Below are 12858 nucleotides of genomic sequence, written 5' to 3' on the forward strand. Positions count from 1 at the left end.
TCTTTGGGATGGGGGAGGGAATTGAAGCACCCAAAGCAAATGTATTCTTCAGAATTCCCTAGCATTCTCCCATCCTGTTTTCACTGTGTAAAATGTTTAGTCCTGCATTACTGCAATGACAAATTATATATAAAAGGCTAGAACTTATGCTCTGTGAAAGTGCTGAAGTATTTTTCTTGCATTGGTTTTCACTGCAGATTTGGACACACACTGAAATTTTCCCTTAGGTTTTAAAAAAAAAGTGTTAAAGATTAATTTCAGAGCCCAATATTTCCCAAGTTCTGCCATCCATGATTCCTATTCCTACAAATTTACCCTGGATTCAGAAGGCCAATCTCATTGAGCCAGATATTCCTGAAACCAAGCTGCAAGGCCCGGCCTCTGACAATAGAAGCAAGTAAGTCCAGCCACAGACTGACTGGAGCAAGTCAACACAACAAACTTCCCTAATCTTTGATAGCTGGCAAAACCCCACCACAACATTGCCCCTGTCAAAGTTTTACCAATGCTTTTATTTCAGTTTTAATCGATTTTAATTTGTTTTTAAAATGCCCTTATTTTTTCCAGTATGTTTTCATGAGTATATTTGTTTCATCATCTTTTCATTAGCTTCATAACGTGAGGATAAGGTGTATAAAAGCATTGACAGAAGAGATTGGAAATTTAGGATGGTGGTCAGTGTATCCACGTTCTTAATCCACATTACATTGAGTCTTGATGCCAGCTGACACACTTAAGTGAAATCAATTACAGCTATAAACCATCCGCTTTTAAAACAGGGCTTGTTGTGCATGGTATTTATCACTTAAGTTTATTCTCTCAGGAATGAGAATTTTATTTGTTTCAATCTTGTATTTAAAGAAAAACAGTGACACATGTAACTTACACACCATATGTCACCATTCTTTCCAAATTAATTCTGAGACGATTTATCTGCAAATTCATTTATTTGCTGGCATGAGCTGCCTGGCAGGAAGTAGGTGACAAATCAACTTGGGCCAAGAAATCACAAAAAAAACTTCTTTTGGCTATAATATATGTTTGTTGTAAATTGATTAAGTTTTTCAGGTTTTCCTTATTGTATCTTCCTTTGGAAGATTAAAAACCTTTTGTTTTACAAAGGAGAATAAACGTGTAAAAATTACAAAAAAAATAGGACTTGAATTTCACTTTTTTTTGCTCTCTGAACAGCAGCAAACAACTGAACAATAGCAATAGCGTTTCAAACATTTAAGGGTGATTCAGGTGTCAGAACAGGGGAAAAACAAATATGGGCGTTGTGACAATGTAGTAAGAGATATTAATATGTTCTGTGCGGTTTTTACATAAATATTCATTCTAAACTACAAGGCAAGCAAGAAGTCGTACGTTCTGATTTAAAATGGTAAAGAAATCAATCGAAGTAAAAATTATGAACGAACAATCGGAGCGGTTTTGTGCACGTGTGTTTGTCCTGGCACGTTTGAGTTACAAACATTCTTCATTTTGCATGTATTCACTTTGTCAGGTGTGCCTCACATTAAAATGTTATGCCACCCCTATTGTCCTAACCAGGCTCTGCTGGAGGTAGTCAATGACCTGTTTGAAGAACAAACAGATTTGGAAAAAATTGTCAGGAAAATAATGCATCGAGCACAGACACTGCTGCAGTGTGAACGATGTTCTGTGTTGCTCCTCGAAGACATTGAATCACCGGTAAGTTAAGGAAAGCAATATTCCTTTAAAACACCTTAAGGTGACAAAGGATTAATGTTGTGTATTGTAAAAAGGGAAATAACTTATCATTCTAAACTCTCCAACAGCATATTCCAATAATACAGACTATTGTGACATTAGATTATGTTTAAGCTGAAAGGTCACTGTAAAAATAGCCTCATGACTGAGATTTGTTGGTCAAAAATGCACCAAGCAATTAATCGAGTGATTTTCCCCTCTAGTGAAACATTTCAATGAATCTTACACGCTCATTTCAACTTACCCGCTGTCTCAGTGTTTCATTTACTTTCAGTTTGAATGTACAGTATTAATTTAATCCCTAGCTCTCAGCCCTGAAATGGCAATTGCAAACTTCTACCAAATTGGTTTACCCAAATGGAATAAGGGCAGTTTCATGCTACACAATGTGACTCAGGTCTTTCTCCATATTCTGACAGGTGGTAAAGTTTACAAAATCGTTTGAGCTCCTGTCTCCCAAATGCAGTGCAGATGCTGAAAGCAGGTAAGATACACACTGCATTGGACAAGAATGAGCAGAGTCTAATACATTACTTATGAATAAATGGTCAAGATCCTTGTCTGTGAACTGCATGAATTGAAATATTGCAGACTCAAATTACATAACGCAGGAACATTTATATTTGGAATGTAGAGAATAATAGATAAATCAAAATTAAACAGGAATTTTGTTCTTGCATATGAAACTACTTGCTAATACGAACATAAATATGCTCTAATTAGATTACTGTTGAGACTATTCTTTAATTATTTAATAGATTTCTAGCCCCGTTGTATTTTTAAAATCAAACACTCACGTCCCGATTGAATGGGTGGGAATCAGTCCTCTCTTTTCTGCTGTCCGATATTAACAGCATGTGGCCCAGATGATTTTAAGACTCAAGCACCACAGAATTATTTTAACATTCACCCCTAAAGCACCCTCCCCCACCTACCCCATAACCTCCTTCCTAAAGAGAGGAAAACATACCTACTCTGCTGTGGGATCAATACAAAAAACCACACACACCAGGGAAAACAGCTTCAGCTTGCGGAGTGATTTAACACTGTGATTATGCTTTATGTTCCCCCTGTTCATTCTCAGATAATACCGTGTATGGAAAGCACAATCAAGATTAGCTAGTGTTATTTTGTTGGCAATTGCAGAAATTCAATGTATAGACAACAAGATCTCCCATGCAGTGGTGAGACAAAGGATTTATTCAATACCTTGATTAAGAGATACTTCATTTCTTCAATAAAGTGCAATAGCAGGCAGCATCTTGGTTTAAATTTCTGAGAAGGGTAACACTTTCAGCAATGAACCCTGCAATACATGCTGATCGTTTGAAGAATCAGGAACCCAGAATACACTGATTCAGGTGCAAATTCTACCCCACAACACAAACATGTCACATACAGTCTACAGTTTACCCAGTTACAGTCTACAGTTTACAGAATATTCTGAACAAAGGAAGAGAAACTAAAGATTTTCTTTAAATTCAGATCTGCCTAGTATTTTTTACCATTGGTGACCTGTGCAGTATCTTCCCTTGACAACTTTGTTAGAAATGTCAGGCAGACAATTTGAAACATAAATATGACTTCTGAGTTACAACATGTGTGCATGAAAAGTACACAATTGTTTCTTCACTAACAATCTATCCATTTTTGATAAAATGTTAGCAGCAATTAAAGAAGCATATTATTCTGCATTAGGTTATACGCTCTTCAGAACTGGGAAAATGATTATTTTATAGCTTATTGTGTTACTTTTGATTTATATTTTAAAAATTTTAGAAGATCAATCAATAAGTTTGTGGAACTTAAAGAAAACACATACCTTTTTCACTCTACTGACATAAGAGTCAGCATTAGACAGAGCTGGGCTTGAAGAGTCCGGGGAAATCAGGGTTTCAGCCCAGGAGTTGTGCCAAAAGAGCCTGGTTTACTTCCAATAAAATTATAGAGTGCAAATGGCCTGGAAAGAGGCCTCTGGCTCTATTAATACATGCACCCAGGTCCATTGCGCCTCACTTGAAATTCTAAAGAAATTTGCTGGAATCAATAGGAAAATGTCACTTATTCCCCACTAGACTGCCTGGTCCATAAAAAACAGCTGTGGCCACAGGATAATTGATTCAACTTTCACTGGACGATCTGCCAGAGGACCACATTTAAGACATACTGACAGGCTGAGTTGTCTGAAATGCTTTGATGATATATGGGGAGGGGACTAATTCGAACTATTTTAGAAATGGCATTGCAGCGGCAAGATTAGTTTCAGTGCATGGCTTGGAGACTTAGCGAGCGTGGTGATGGTACAAAGGTTCCATCAAGGTACCCAAATCCGTTTCAGCTGTGTGTGCTCTTTAAATATGAAAACCAAGGACTGTGTTGATTGGCACTTTAAAGTTCAGCTTGTTAGGTTGTCTCTGTGAATGTTCTAGCAAATTCTGAGTTGGAGGAGCTCAAGAGACTTTAAAAATATAAGATTTAAATGATTTTTATGGTTCTACTGGGCCTCACTAAAGAACAGGTTTAGGATTATACTTGCCTCTCCTGAAACCTATTTGCTGACAAGATCTCAGTCATGGGCCAAAGGCAATTAGCTGCCTTGGGAGCGCAGAAGCTCATTAGTCTGGGCTTTAAATCCGTGGCAGCTTTTTGCTCCTACATATGTCACCCTTTATGACTAAAGTTAGTCAATTGTGTCATTAATAGGCACAATAGCAGTGCAGAGCTATTGGATAGCAGGCATTGTTACCAATCAACACGTATCCCCATTTGAACTTCAGACAGAACAGAAGCAATACTGCTTTTGTGGTGTCAGACAGTCGGTTTAGTTTCCATCATATAACTTTGAATCCTTATAATTTCTGTGACCTGGGTTACTGCTAAAGTTAAATGTTAATGAGATTAGTCGATTTGTACAATAGAGACTATAGCAGAAGGCTGTAAATAATTCCAAAAAGGGAAGATGATGGTCTCATTCTGAATTGATCTTCACACTTATAATTAAGTTCATAAATCTGAACTAGTCAGCTAATCTTTAGGAATGTCCTTGTGCAGCATCTAAGCTGAAAGTTATCAGTGTTGAGAGGAGTGGCCAGGTATGATAACCTTATGTGTACTTGTTCAACAGGTATGAAAGAATGACGACTAACTCCAAAATATCAGACTAAAATTCTTGAACTTGATGAGATTCTCTGTTCATTTTTTAAATGTTCTTAAGATACATTTTGTAAAAACACAATCTATCTTCAAGAAATGAATGCAAAAAATGCAGATTTAAGACAGTATATATTTAAAGATGAGACCAACCATCAAAATCCTTTACATTTGCAATACCTTTATCAGGAAAGTAGGCACGGGGTGCAGGGATGGAGTGCAAAGTGAGGTCCACTAAAAATCCAGAAGAATCAGGTCTCAGTTTAAAGGGTAACAATTAAAAATTTTGGTTTCTGCTATAAATTGTTCAGAATCAGAATCAGGTTTAATATCACTGGCATTTTCATGAAATTTGTTAACTTTGCGGCAGCAGTACAATGCAATACATAATAAATATAGAAAAAACAGAATTACATTAAGTATATTAAATAGTTAAATAAGTAGTACAAAACAAAAATTAAAAAAAATAGTGAGGTGGCGTTCATGGGTTCAATGCCTATTTAGAAATATAATGGCACAGGGGAAGAAGCTGTTCCTGAACTGCTGAGTGTGTGTCTTCAGGCTTCAGTACCTCCTTCCTGATGGTAACAGTGAGAAGAGGGCATGTTCTGGGTGATGGGGGTCCTTAATGATGGATGTTGCCTTTCTGAGGCACTGCTCCTTGAAGATGTCCTGGATACAACCAAGGCTAATGCCCAATTAATTTTACCATTCTGCAGTTTACCTCAATCCTGTGCAGTAGCTCCCCCCCTCCCCCCCCCCCCCACCGCCCATACCAGACAGTGGTGCAGCCAGTCAGAATGTTCTGCACAGTACCTCTGTAAAGGTTTTCGAGTGTTTTAGGTGATAAGCCAAATCTCCTCAGGTTTCTAATGAAATATAGCTGCTGTCTTACCTTCTTTATAGCTGCATCGATATGTTAGGACCAGGTTAAGTCCTCAGAGATATTGACACCCAGGAACATTAAACTGCTCATCTCTCCACTTCTGATCTCACTATGAGGATTTTTATGTGTTCCCTCATCTTACCCATTCTGAAGACCACAATCAGCTCTTTGGTCTTACTGACGTTGAGTGCAAGAATGTTGTTGTGGTACCACTCCACAAGCTGGTGTACCTCGCTCCTGTACACTGCCGTGTCTGCATCTGAGCTTCTGCCGACAATGGTTGTATCATCAGCTACGGGTATATTATTTCTGCCCACTCTGAGTCACACAAGTGAAGTTTGGAATTTAAAATATGGATTAAAAAAGTCACATGCTTCTGCATGTTTTCCTGGTTGGCAGGATGGTTTCCTGGCAATTTTAGCTGTACAGTGTCAGGTCCCACCCCATTAAAATTGGGCATTAGTTGTTACTATTCTATAACAGAGGAATAGCATGCAGCTTCAGAAAATGGAACTGGTTTTAACATAATAGCTTCTGTGATGACAAGACTTAAAGCGTAAAGTAGAAAATTAAGTATATTGTAATTATGTTCTGATTTAATTGGAAGAATGACATGTCTGTCAGATCTGTGAATAATAATTACAGTATGTATTTTATGTTCTTTAAAAGCTTAAAAGACAGCATAGAAAAATCATCATATTCAGATTGGCTGATTAACAACAGCATTGCTGAGCTTGTAGCATCTACAGGTCTCCCGGTGAACATAAGCGATGCGTATCAAGATCCACGCTTCGATGCTGAAGTGAGTAACCCCTCAAATGAGGTTTCAGATTCAGATTCAGATTCAGTTTATTGTCATTTAGAAACCACAAATGCAATGCAGTTAAAAAATGAGACAATGTTCCCCCAGAATGATATCACAAAAGCACATGACAAAACAGACTACACCAGAAAATCCACGTAACGTTTGGCAATCCCCAATCCAGAGTCCGGAGAGGCTGCTGCATATTAATATCGTGCTACCGTCTAGCGCATTCCCTGGAAAGGAGCTCCAAATCCACCAGATAAAAACAAGACCAAAAACTAAAGATACAAGACCTGCACAAAACCACAAAATTACAATATATAGTTACAACAGTGCAAACAGTAGCATAATTGATTAAAAACAGACTATGGGCACAGTAAAAATAGTCCATATTAAAGGACTATAAGTTCAAAAGAAATCACCACAGTGTCCACAAGTCCCCAGGGTCCCAACAGACTCGCCATCCCACGCCGGCGGCAGAAGGGGGTAGCCCCGCTATGGACTTCCAAGGCGCCACCGACTCAGCCTCGCAGACGCAGCACACAATGGAAGCTCCGTCGAAACCAGCCTCGCAGACGCAGCACACACCGAAAGCGACCTGAGTCTGTCGAACCTCCGAGCCGACGACCATCCCCTCCGGCACAGCTTCTCCGAGCACCATCCTCTGCCAAGCGTATTAAGATGGCCCTGCCAACTGCCATTGGCAACACAACCCCGAGGACTGGGGGCCTGTTCTTCCCAGCAGAGTCCCGGACCTCACAGCAGCAGCAGCAACGAAGAAGGTCTTCTTGGAATTTCCCAATGTTTCTCCGCACTTCCACATCCGTTTTCAATTGATTATGATTGCGCATGGCACCCCACTTCACAAATAACAGATAGTCAGTTCCGGAGTGGCCGCTGCAAGCTGCGTCGCGCCGCCATCTTGGATCAGGAGTCAATAACACGATTGCCCAAATTCTTGTGAAAATCTTAACAAAGTGACTTCTGTATCAGCAATTATTCAGTGTTTCTAGGTCAGAAAACATATAACGTAATGAATAGTAAAGCTGCCTTTTGCCCTCACAATATGCTGTGGCTTAAAGCAGGGAAGACCATCCTCAACTCGACCAATGTGGCATTTCCCCTTTTCCATTCCTTGGTATTGGAATGAAGCTGCCAGTTATCTCTAGAACTCAATTACACCTTTCTCACTATCAACTGAATTGAAATAACAAAAATTAAATCATCATGGAATGTGTGGAACTGGGAGTGGAGACTAACGTCAACGTGGGCTACAAATCTGCAGGACATTCCAAAATGTTTACAGTTAATGGACCTAGTCTTTGAGAAGTGTGTCATTGTAATGTAGTGAAACACAACAGCCAATTCTTGCACCACCTTGTCCCAGAAACAGTAATGAAATGACAACCATGTAATGTATTGGGAGATGTTGGTTGGATGTTAAATGTTGAACAAAGTCTCAGGAAATTTTCTAGCCTCTTCTTAGGACAGAGAAGTTGAAGATATGACCACTGAATCTGCAGATCTTGATGACACTGAATCACTTGGCAATCTTGTTTTTGCAACGTTTCTTAATGACTTGTACTTTTAATGGTCTAAAAATAGCACTTGCAATAGATTAATGCAGTTTTAATATCATATTTAACAGCGCTTTACAAAATGCAGCCTAAACTCAGCCTTAAATAAAATGATTATATTCAAATATTTATTTTCTAGGATTACTTTGCTTTTTATTCTGTGTAATTTTAAAATGTTTAATTGGTGTTTCAGTTCTCAAGTTGTACATTGATCATTTCTGATACAGTCACTTATAATGCCTCACCAATCCAACCCATATGATGTTTTCAAGAGGTGTTGTTTTCTACTGTCAATACTCATCTCACATCATAATTGGCTTCTGATATCAAATGCATCATTTAAAGAAATTATTTTGCTTTTGACATAGGCTGATCAGATTTCTGGTTTCCATACCCGTTCGGTCCTTTGTGTACCAATATGGAACAGTGGCCACCAAATAATTGGTATGTGTTTAGTGATTCCTTGTACTTCTATTTCAACGTCAAAGTTGAAAAGTTTTCAAATTGAATAAGTTGTGGTCTAGCCAAGCAAGGAAAGATAAATTGTTCTTGATATGATCAGCGTTCATGCGTTTTGACACCGACAAGCTGAACCTTCATTCCTTATCTGGGTGATACTTAGACTTCAGACTCTAACAGAGTGTAATCACGAACAGAAGTTTAGAATTCTGCCATGAAGGATAAAGGAAAAGGGAAGAGATTGGCATTTGTTTTAATTCTACTTCCTCTGAAAGACTAGTTTTGTATCACACAAGGTACACTGCAGATGCAGTATCAGTTGACTGCAGACTAGTAATAAGGATCATCTTTGTTCCAGATTATTCAATCCTGAAATTGCATGAGGAGATTGTCAGGAGAAGTGATTTATCAAAAAGTAAATAAGTTTACCCAGTGTTAGAACTGTGACCATTGTATAATGACTGGTACCTGGCAGTACACAGGCAGTTTCCTCAGCTGGGCAGGAAAAATATGTCTGTCACATTTGTAGGCACTCAGTGGTTGATCTGAGAACACACCAGTGAAGGCCTGTCAGCAGGTCACTTTGCATAATCTCAGCAAGTGTCTAACACAAAAATATCATAGAAAGAGAGAGAGAGAGCAGGAAATATGAATTCTTTAAAAAGCAACTGTTATGCTCAAAATATCGTTAGTCAGAATGTCTGTAAAACAGAAAATATATTGATACGAGTCGCACTTATCACCAAGTTGACAATTTACCACGGAACGCATAAATTCAATATTTACTTCCAGCTTTGCATTCTTATTACAAACTTATATTTGACTTTCAGGTGTAGCACAGGTCCTCAATAGGCTGGATGGGAAACCCTTTGACGATGATGATCAGCGACTCTTTGAGGTAAAAGAATAATCACAAAGCCACACTGCTAGACCAATAAGTATTTTGTAGCACCCTGACCATTCAGCCACCATTTTGATTTCAAACCATAGAAGTCACTGAGGCTGCAGTTGTTTAATTACCTGCAAAGAGATATTTCTGCAACAAAACTAACAACTGGGCAGGCCATTCAAATCCCTTCATTCAACCACATTCTAAAACTGATCTCACCTCGCAACATACCATCCATTTCCTGAATTAATTAAAGTTTTTCATCCTCTCCATTTTATACAGCAGAACCTTTGAACAATTGTTCACACACAATGTTTTAATGTTTTTCCTCAGAACTGCCTGCCTTTGTAGTTTAGCAGCTTTATAATGATACAGTAAGATTGAGGATTTTGAAGTTACAATCTGAATTTACATTTCTGTTCTTAACCGTCATGAGTATCTCTGTAAGCTTTTCGAAAGGAACTCTAGTTTTGTAGCTGAAAGTAATCTTATAATCACTCTCTTAACTGACCTCTTGCTGCTGGAAAGAATTATTTGCTGTCAAATTTGTCAAAATGCTGCTGAGACAGAGGACAAGAAAGAACAGGAAACAAAAAAGAAAGATGAGTTGTATTCCATGCATCAGAAACACATTATCTTTCTAATCACTCTTGATTTAGTTCTGAAATTTCAAATGATCTCTGAACTCTCTTCACCTCTTATGAAGTGATATTTCTTTGTCATTTCTTTTCTTATTGATCTGTAACTGTCTTTGTCCTATTAAATGCATTATTCATATAAAACATTATATTTCCATGCAATGTATGCTTTTATAAAGAAAAGTTTCAGGATAATTCACTATTCAGACTGATCGTATATTTTTTAAACACAGAGCTTGCGCATTATGCCTAAACATCTATTTATATTTGAAGGTCAATTTTACCAAGCCACCTTAATTATTTAATATGATGCAAAATTGTAGGTAGCAGACTGCTATTGGCGCAAATCCTCACAAATTTTATCTTTGCAATGTGCAGAAAGCATAAACCCATATGCACTTAAATAATGTACAAAAAGATTTTTTATTGGTGGGAGTGGTTACAAAGATGAAACAAAAATGATTAGTTTCCAATTATGTTTCTCATAAACTCAGTGCAAACACTTAAAAAAAGCTAGAGCTTACACTGAGATTCCTGAATTTTCATCTTCAATTTTAAATGTTTTAATGAATATTTGAATGAAGCTGCACTACCTCAAATATAAAATTATTAGATATTGATCAGCAGCTTTGTTATAATTAGTTTGAACCAATGTTCAAGTTCAAGTCTGATGCCATTCAGCCGTACAGATGAATACAGCCAAACGAAACTGTGTTCCACTGGAACCAACCAAGGTGCAAATCACAGAAACCCAGTCACATACAGCACACGTCACACATATAATTATGATAGCAGGAAAAAATACATAATTACAAAAAAAAATAAAGAATATAATATACCCAAATATATTAAAGTGAAGTTTAATGTTATTAATTTTAATAGCTGCTATTACACTTAAAACTTAAGATAATGCATTTATCTTATTGCAGCATATTGGTAATTTATTTATATTTTAATTTAAAGCAACATTTTTGATTTAAAAACAAATGTTATTCTGCAATAATTTGAAAATATCAGCAAGTTAAGGAATCAATAAAGAAATTGCACATTTTTAATAGAATTCTCAAATCTGAACAATCGCTGTTGAGCTTGGAATGATGATATCAGTTTCAGTCTATGGGGTCAAGTGTGACAAATATAACTGCTGTTTTGCTTGTATGTATAGGATTTAAGAGCCAATAATATTAACATGCATTCATTTCAATATGCATAAGGTTAGTTGTAGGTTGATGGAATATCTCAGGGACTATAATAGCTATTGAACTACTTTGTCTGAATACATGCTTCAGAATTCAAGTTCAAAGTAAATTTATTATCAAACTACATATATATCACCATATACAAGATGAGTCCCTTGAAATGGAGGCCATAGGTTATAGGAACAGTTCACTAATGAGGCCAGTGGAGTTAGTGAAGTTATCTTCTCTGGTTCAAGAGCCTGATGATTGAAGGGTAGTAACTGTTCCTAAACTTGGTGGGGGACCTTAGGCTCCTGTACCTTCTTCCTGATGGAAGCAATGAGAAGAGAGCATGGCCTGGGTGGTGGGGGTCCCTGCCTTGCTGTGACAGGACTCCATGTAGATGAGCTCAGTGATGGCAAGGGTTTTACCCGTGATGGATAGGGCCTTATCAGCTACGTTTTATCGGATTTTCCATTCAAGGGCATTGATGTTTCAACACCAGGCTGTGATGCAACCAGTCAATATACTCTCCACCACACCTCTATAGGAGTTTGTCAAAGTTTTAAGTGTCACAAACTTCTAAGTAGACACTCCCCTTTCTTTGTAGTGGCACTTACGTGCTGGGCCCAGGACAGCTCCTCTGAAATGAGAACTCCGAGGAACTTAAAGTTGCTGACCCTCTCCACCTTTTAGTGTGATATTGATATTGTTAATTCTGATCCGTTAGTGTGCAGACGTGTTGGCCATTGGGCATTGGAGCCAGCATTTAAAGTTACAGATTCCATTTTACAAGATCAATTTTCAAGACCAAGGAGAAAATGTTCAACATATACATTGAATACAAAAGAATACAAACAAAGTGATGGTCCTTCCTAACTCTGAAATATACCGCAAGCTTGCACAAGAACATAGCCATTTAAACCATAAATATCTAAATTTTGTGAATAAAATATTTGTGACATCAGTTTTAATAAATGGAGCATTACTGCTCTGCAATTCTTTTATGTCTGAAGTTAGAATAAATATACAGATTCAACATTGTGGCTGCTAATATTTATTTGCAGGCATTTGTTATTTTCTGTGGCCTTGGCATCAACAATACCATAATGTATGATCAAGTGAAGAAATCCTGGGCAAAGCAATCTGTAGCTCTTGATGTAAGTATTAGCTCATCTTTGTACATTGCATTAAAACAGAGATCTTGCTTCCATTATCAGCTGGAAGTAAAATGAAGTTACATGTTGTGGCTCTTGATATTTAAAAAAGATAACAGAGATGTGATGGAGCTTGTAGGGTAACATGACTATAATCTGTAATATTTTGGGCCAAGAAAAGTCCTGCGATTATATACAAATTTTAATTGTCCTATCTCAGTGTTTATAATATGTTTTGTTGAACTAAGTAAAGCACCAGTCACCTGGTTAATACAAAAAGTGAGCAATTTTAATGATATCCTGTGAGGCAGCCTGGCAGGAGCCAGAGGCGTAGAACCACAGGACCTGAGCGACCTTGATCGCGAAGGAAATGATGTGCGACAGC

The 12858-nt window shown here is 37.6% G+C and overlaps 1 protein-coding gene across 1 annotated transcript in view; it reads left to right on the plus strand.

Moving 5' to 3' along the window:
* pde11a (phosphodiesterase 11a) overlaps positions 1–12858 on the plus strand; it is a 244611-nt gene that overhangs the window by 94484 nt on the left and 137269 nt on the right. Inside the window, exons 4-9 of the mRNA XM_073047136.1 lie at positions 1555–1695; positions 2154–2218; positions 6440–6572; positions 8521–8596; positions 9442–9509; positions 12384–12476. Of these exons, the coding sequence (XP_072903237.1) occupies positions 1555–1695; positions 2154–2218; positions 6440–6572; positions 8521–8596; positions 9442–9509; positions 12384–12476 (576 nt within the window). The remainder of the gene's footprint in view (positions 1–1554; positions 1696–2153; positions 2219–6439; positions 6573–8520; positions 8597–9441; positions 9510–12383; positions 12477–12858) is intronic.

The sequence above is a fragment of the Hemitrygon akajei genome, chromosome 5 (assembly GCF_048418815.1).
Source record: "Hemitrygon akajei chromosome 5, sHemAka1.3, whole genome shotgun sequence".
NCBI classification, from domain to species: domain Eukaryota; kingdom Metazoa; phylum Chordata; class Chondrichthyes; order Myliobatiformes; family Dasyatidae; genus Hemitrygon; species Hemitrygon akajei.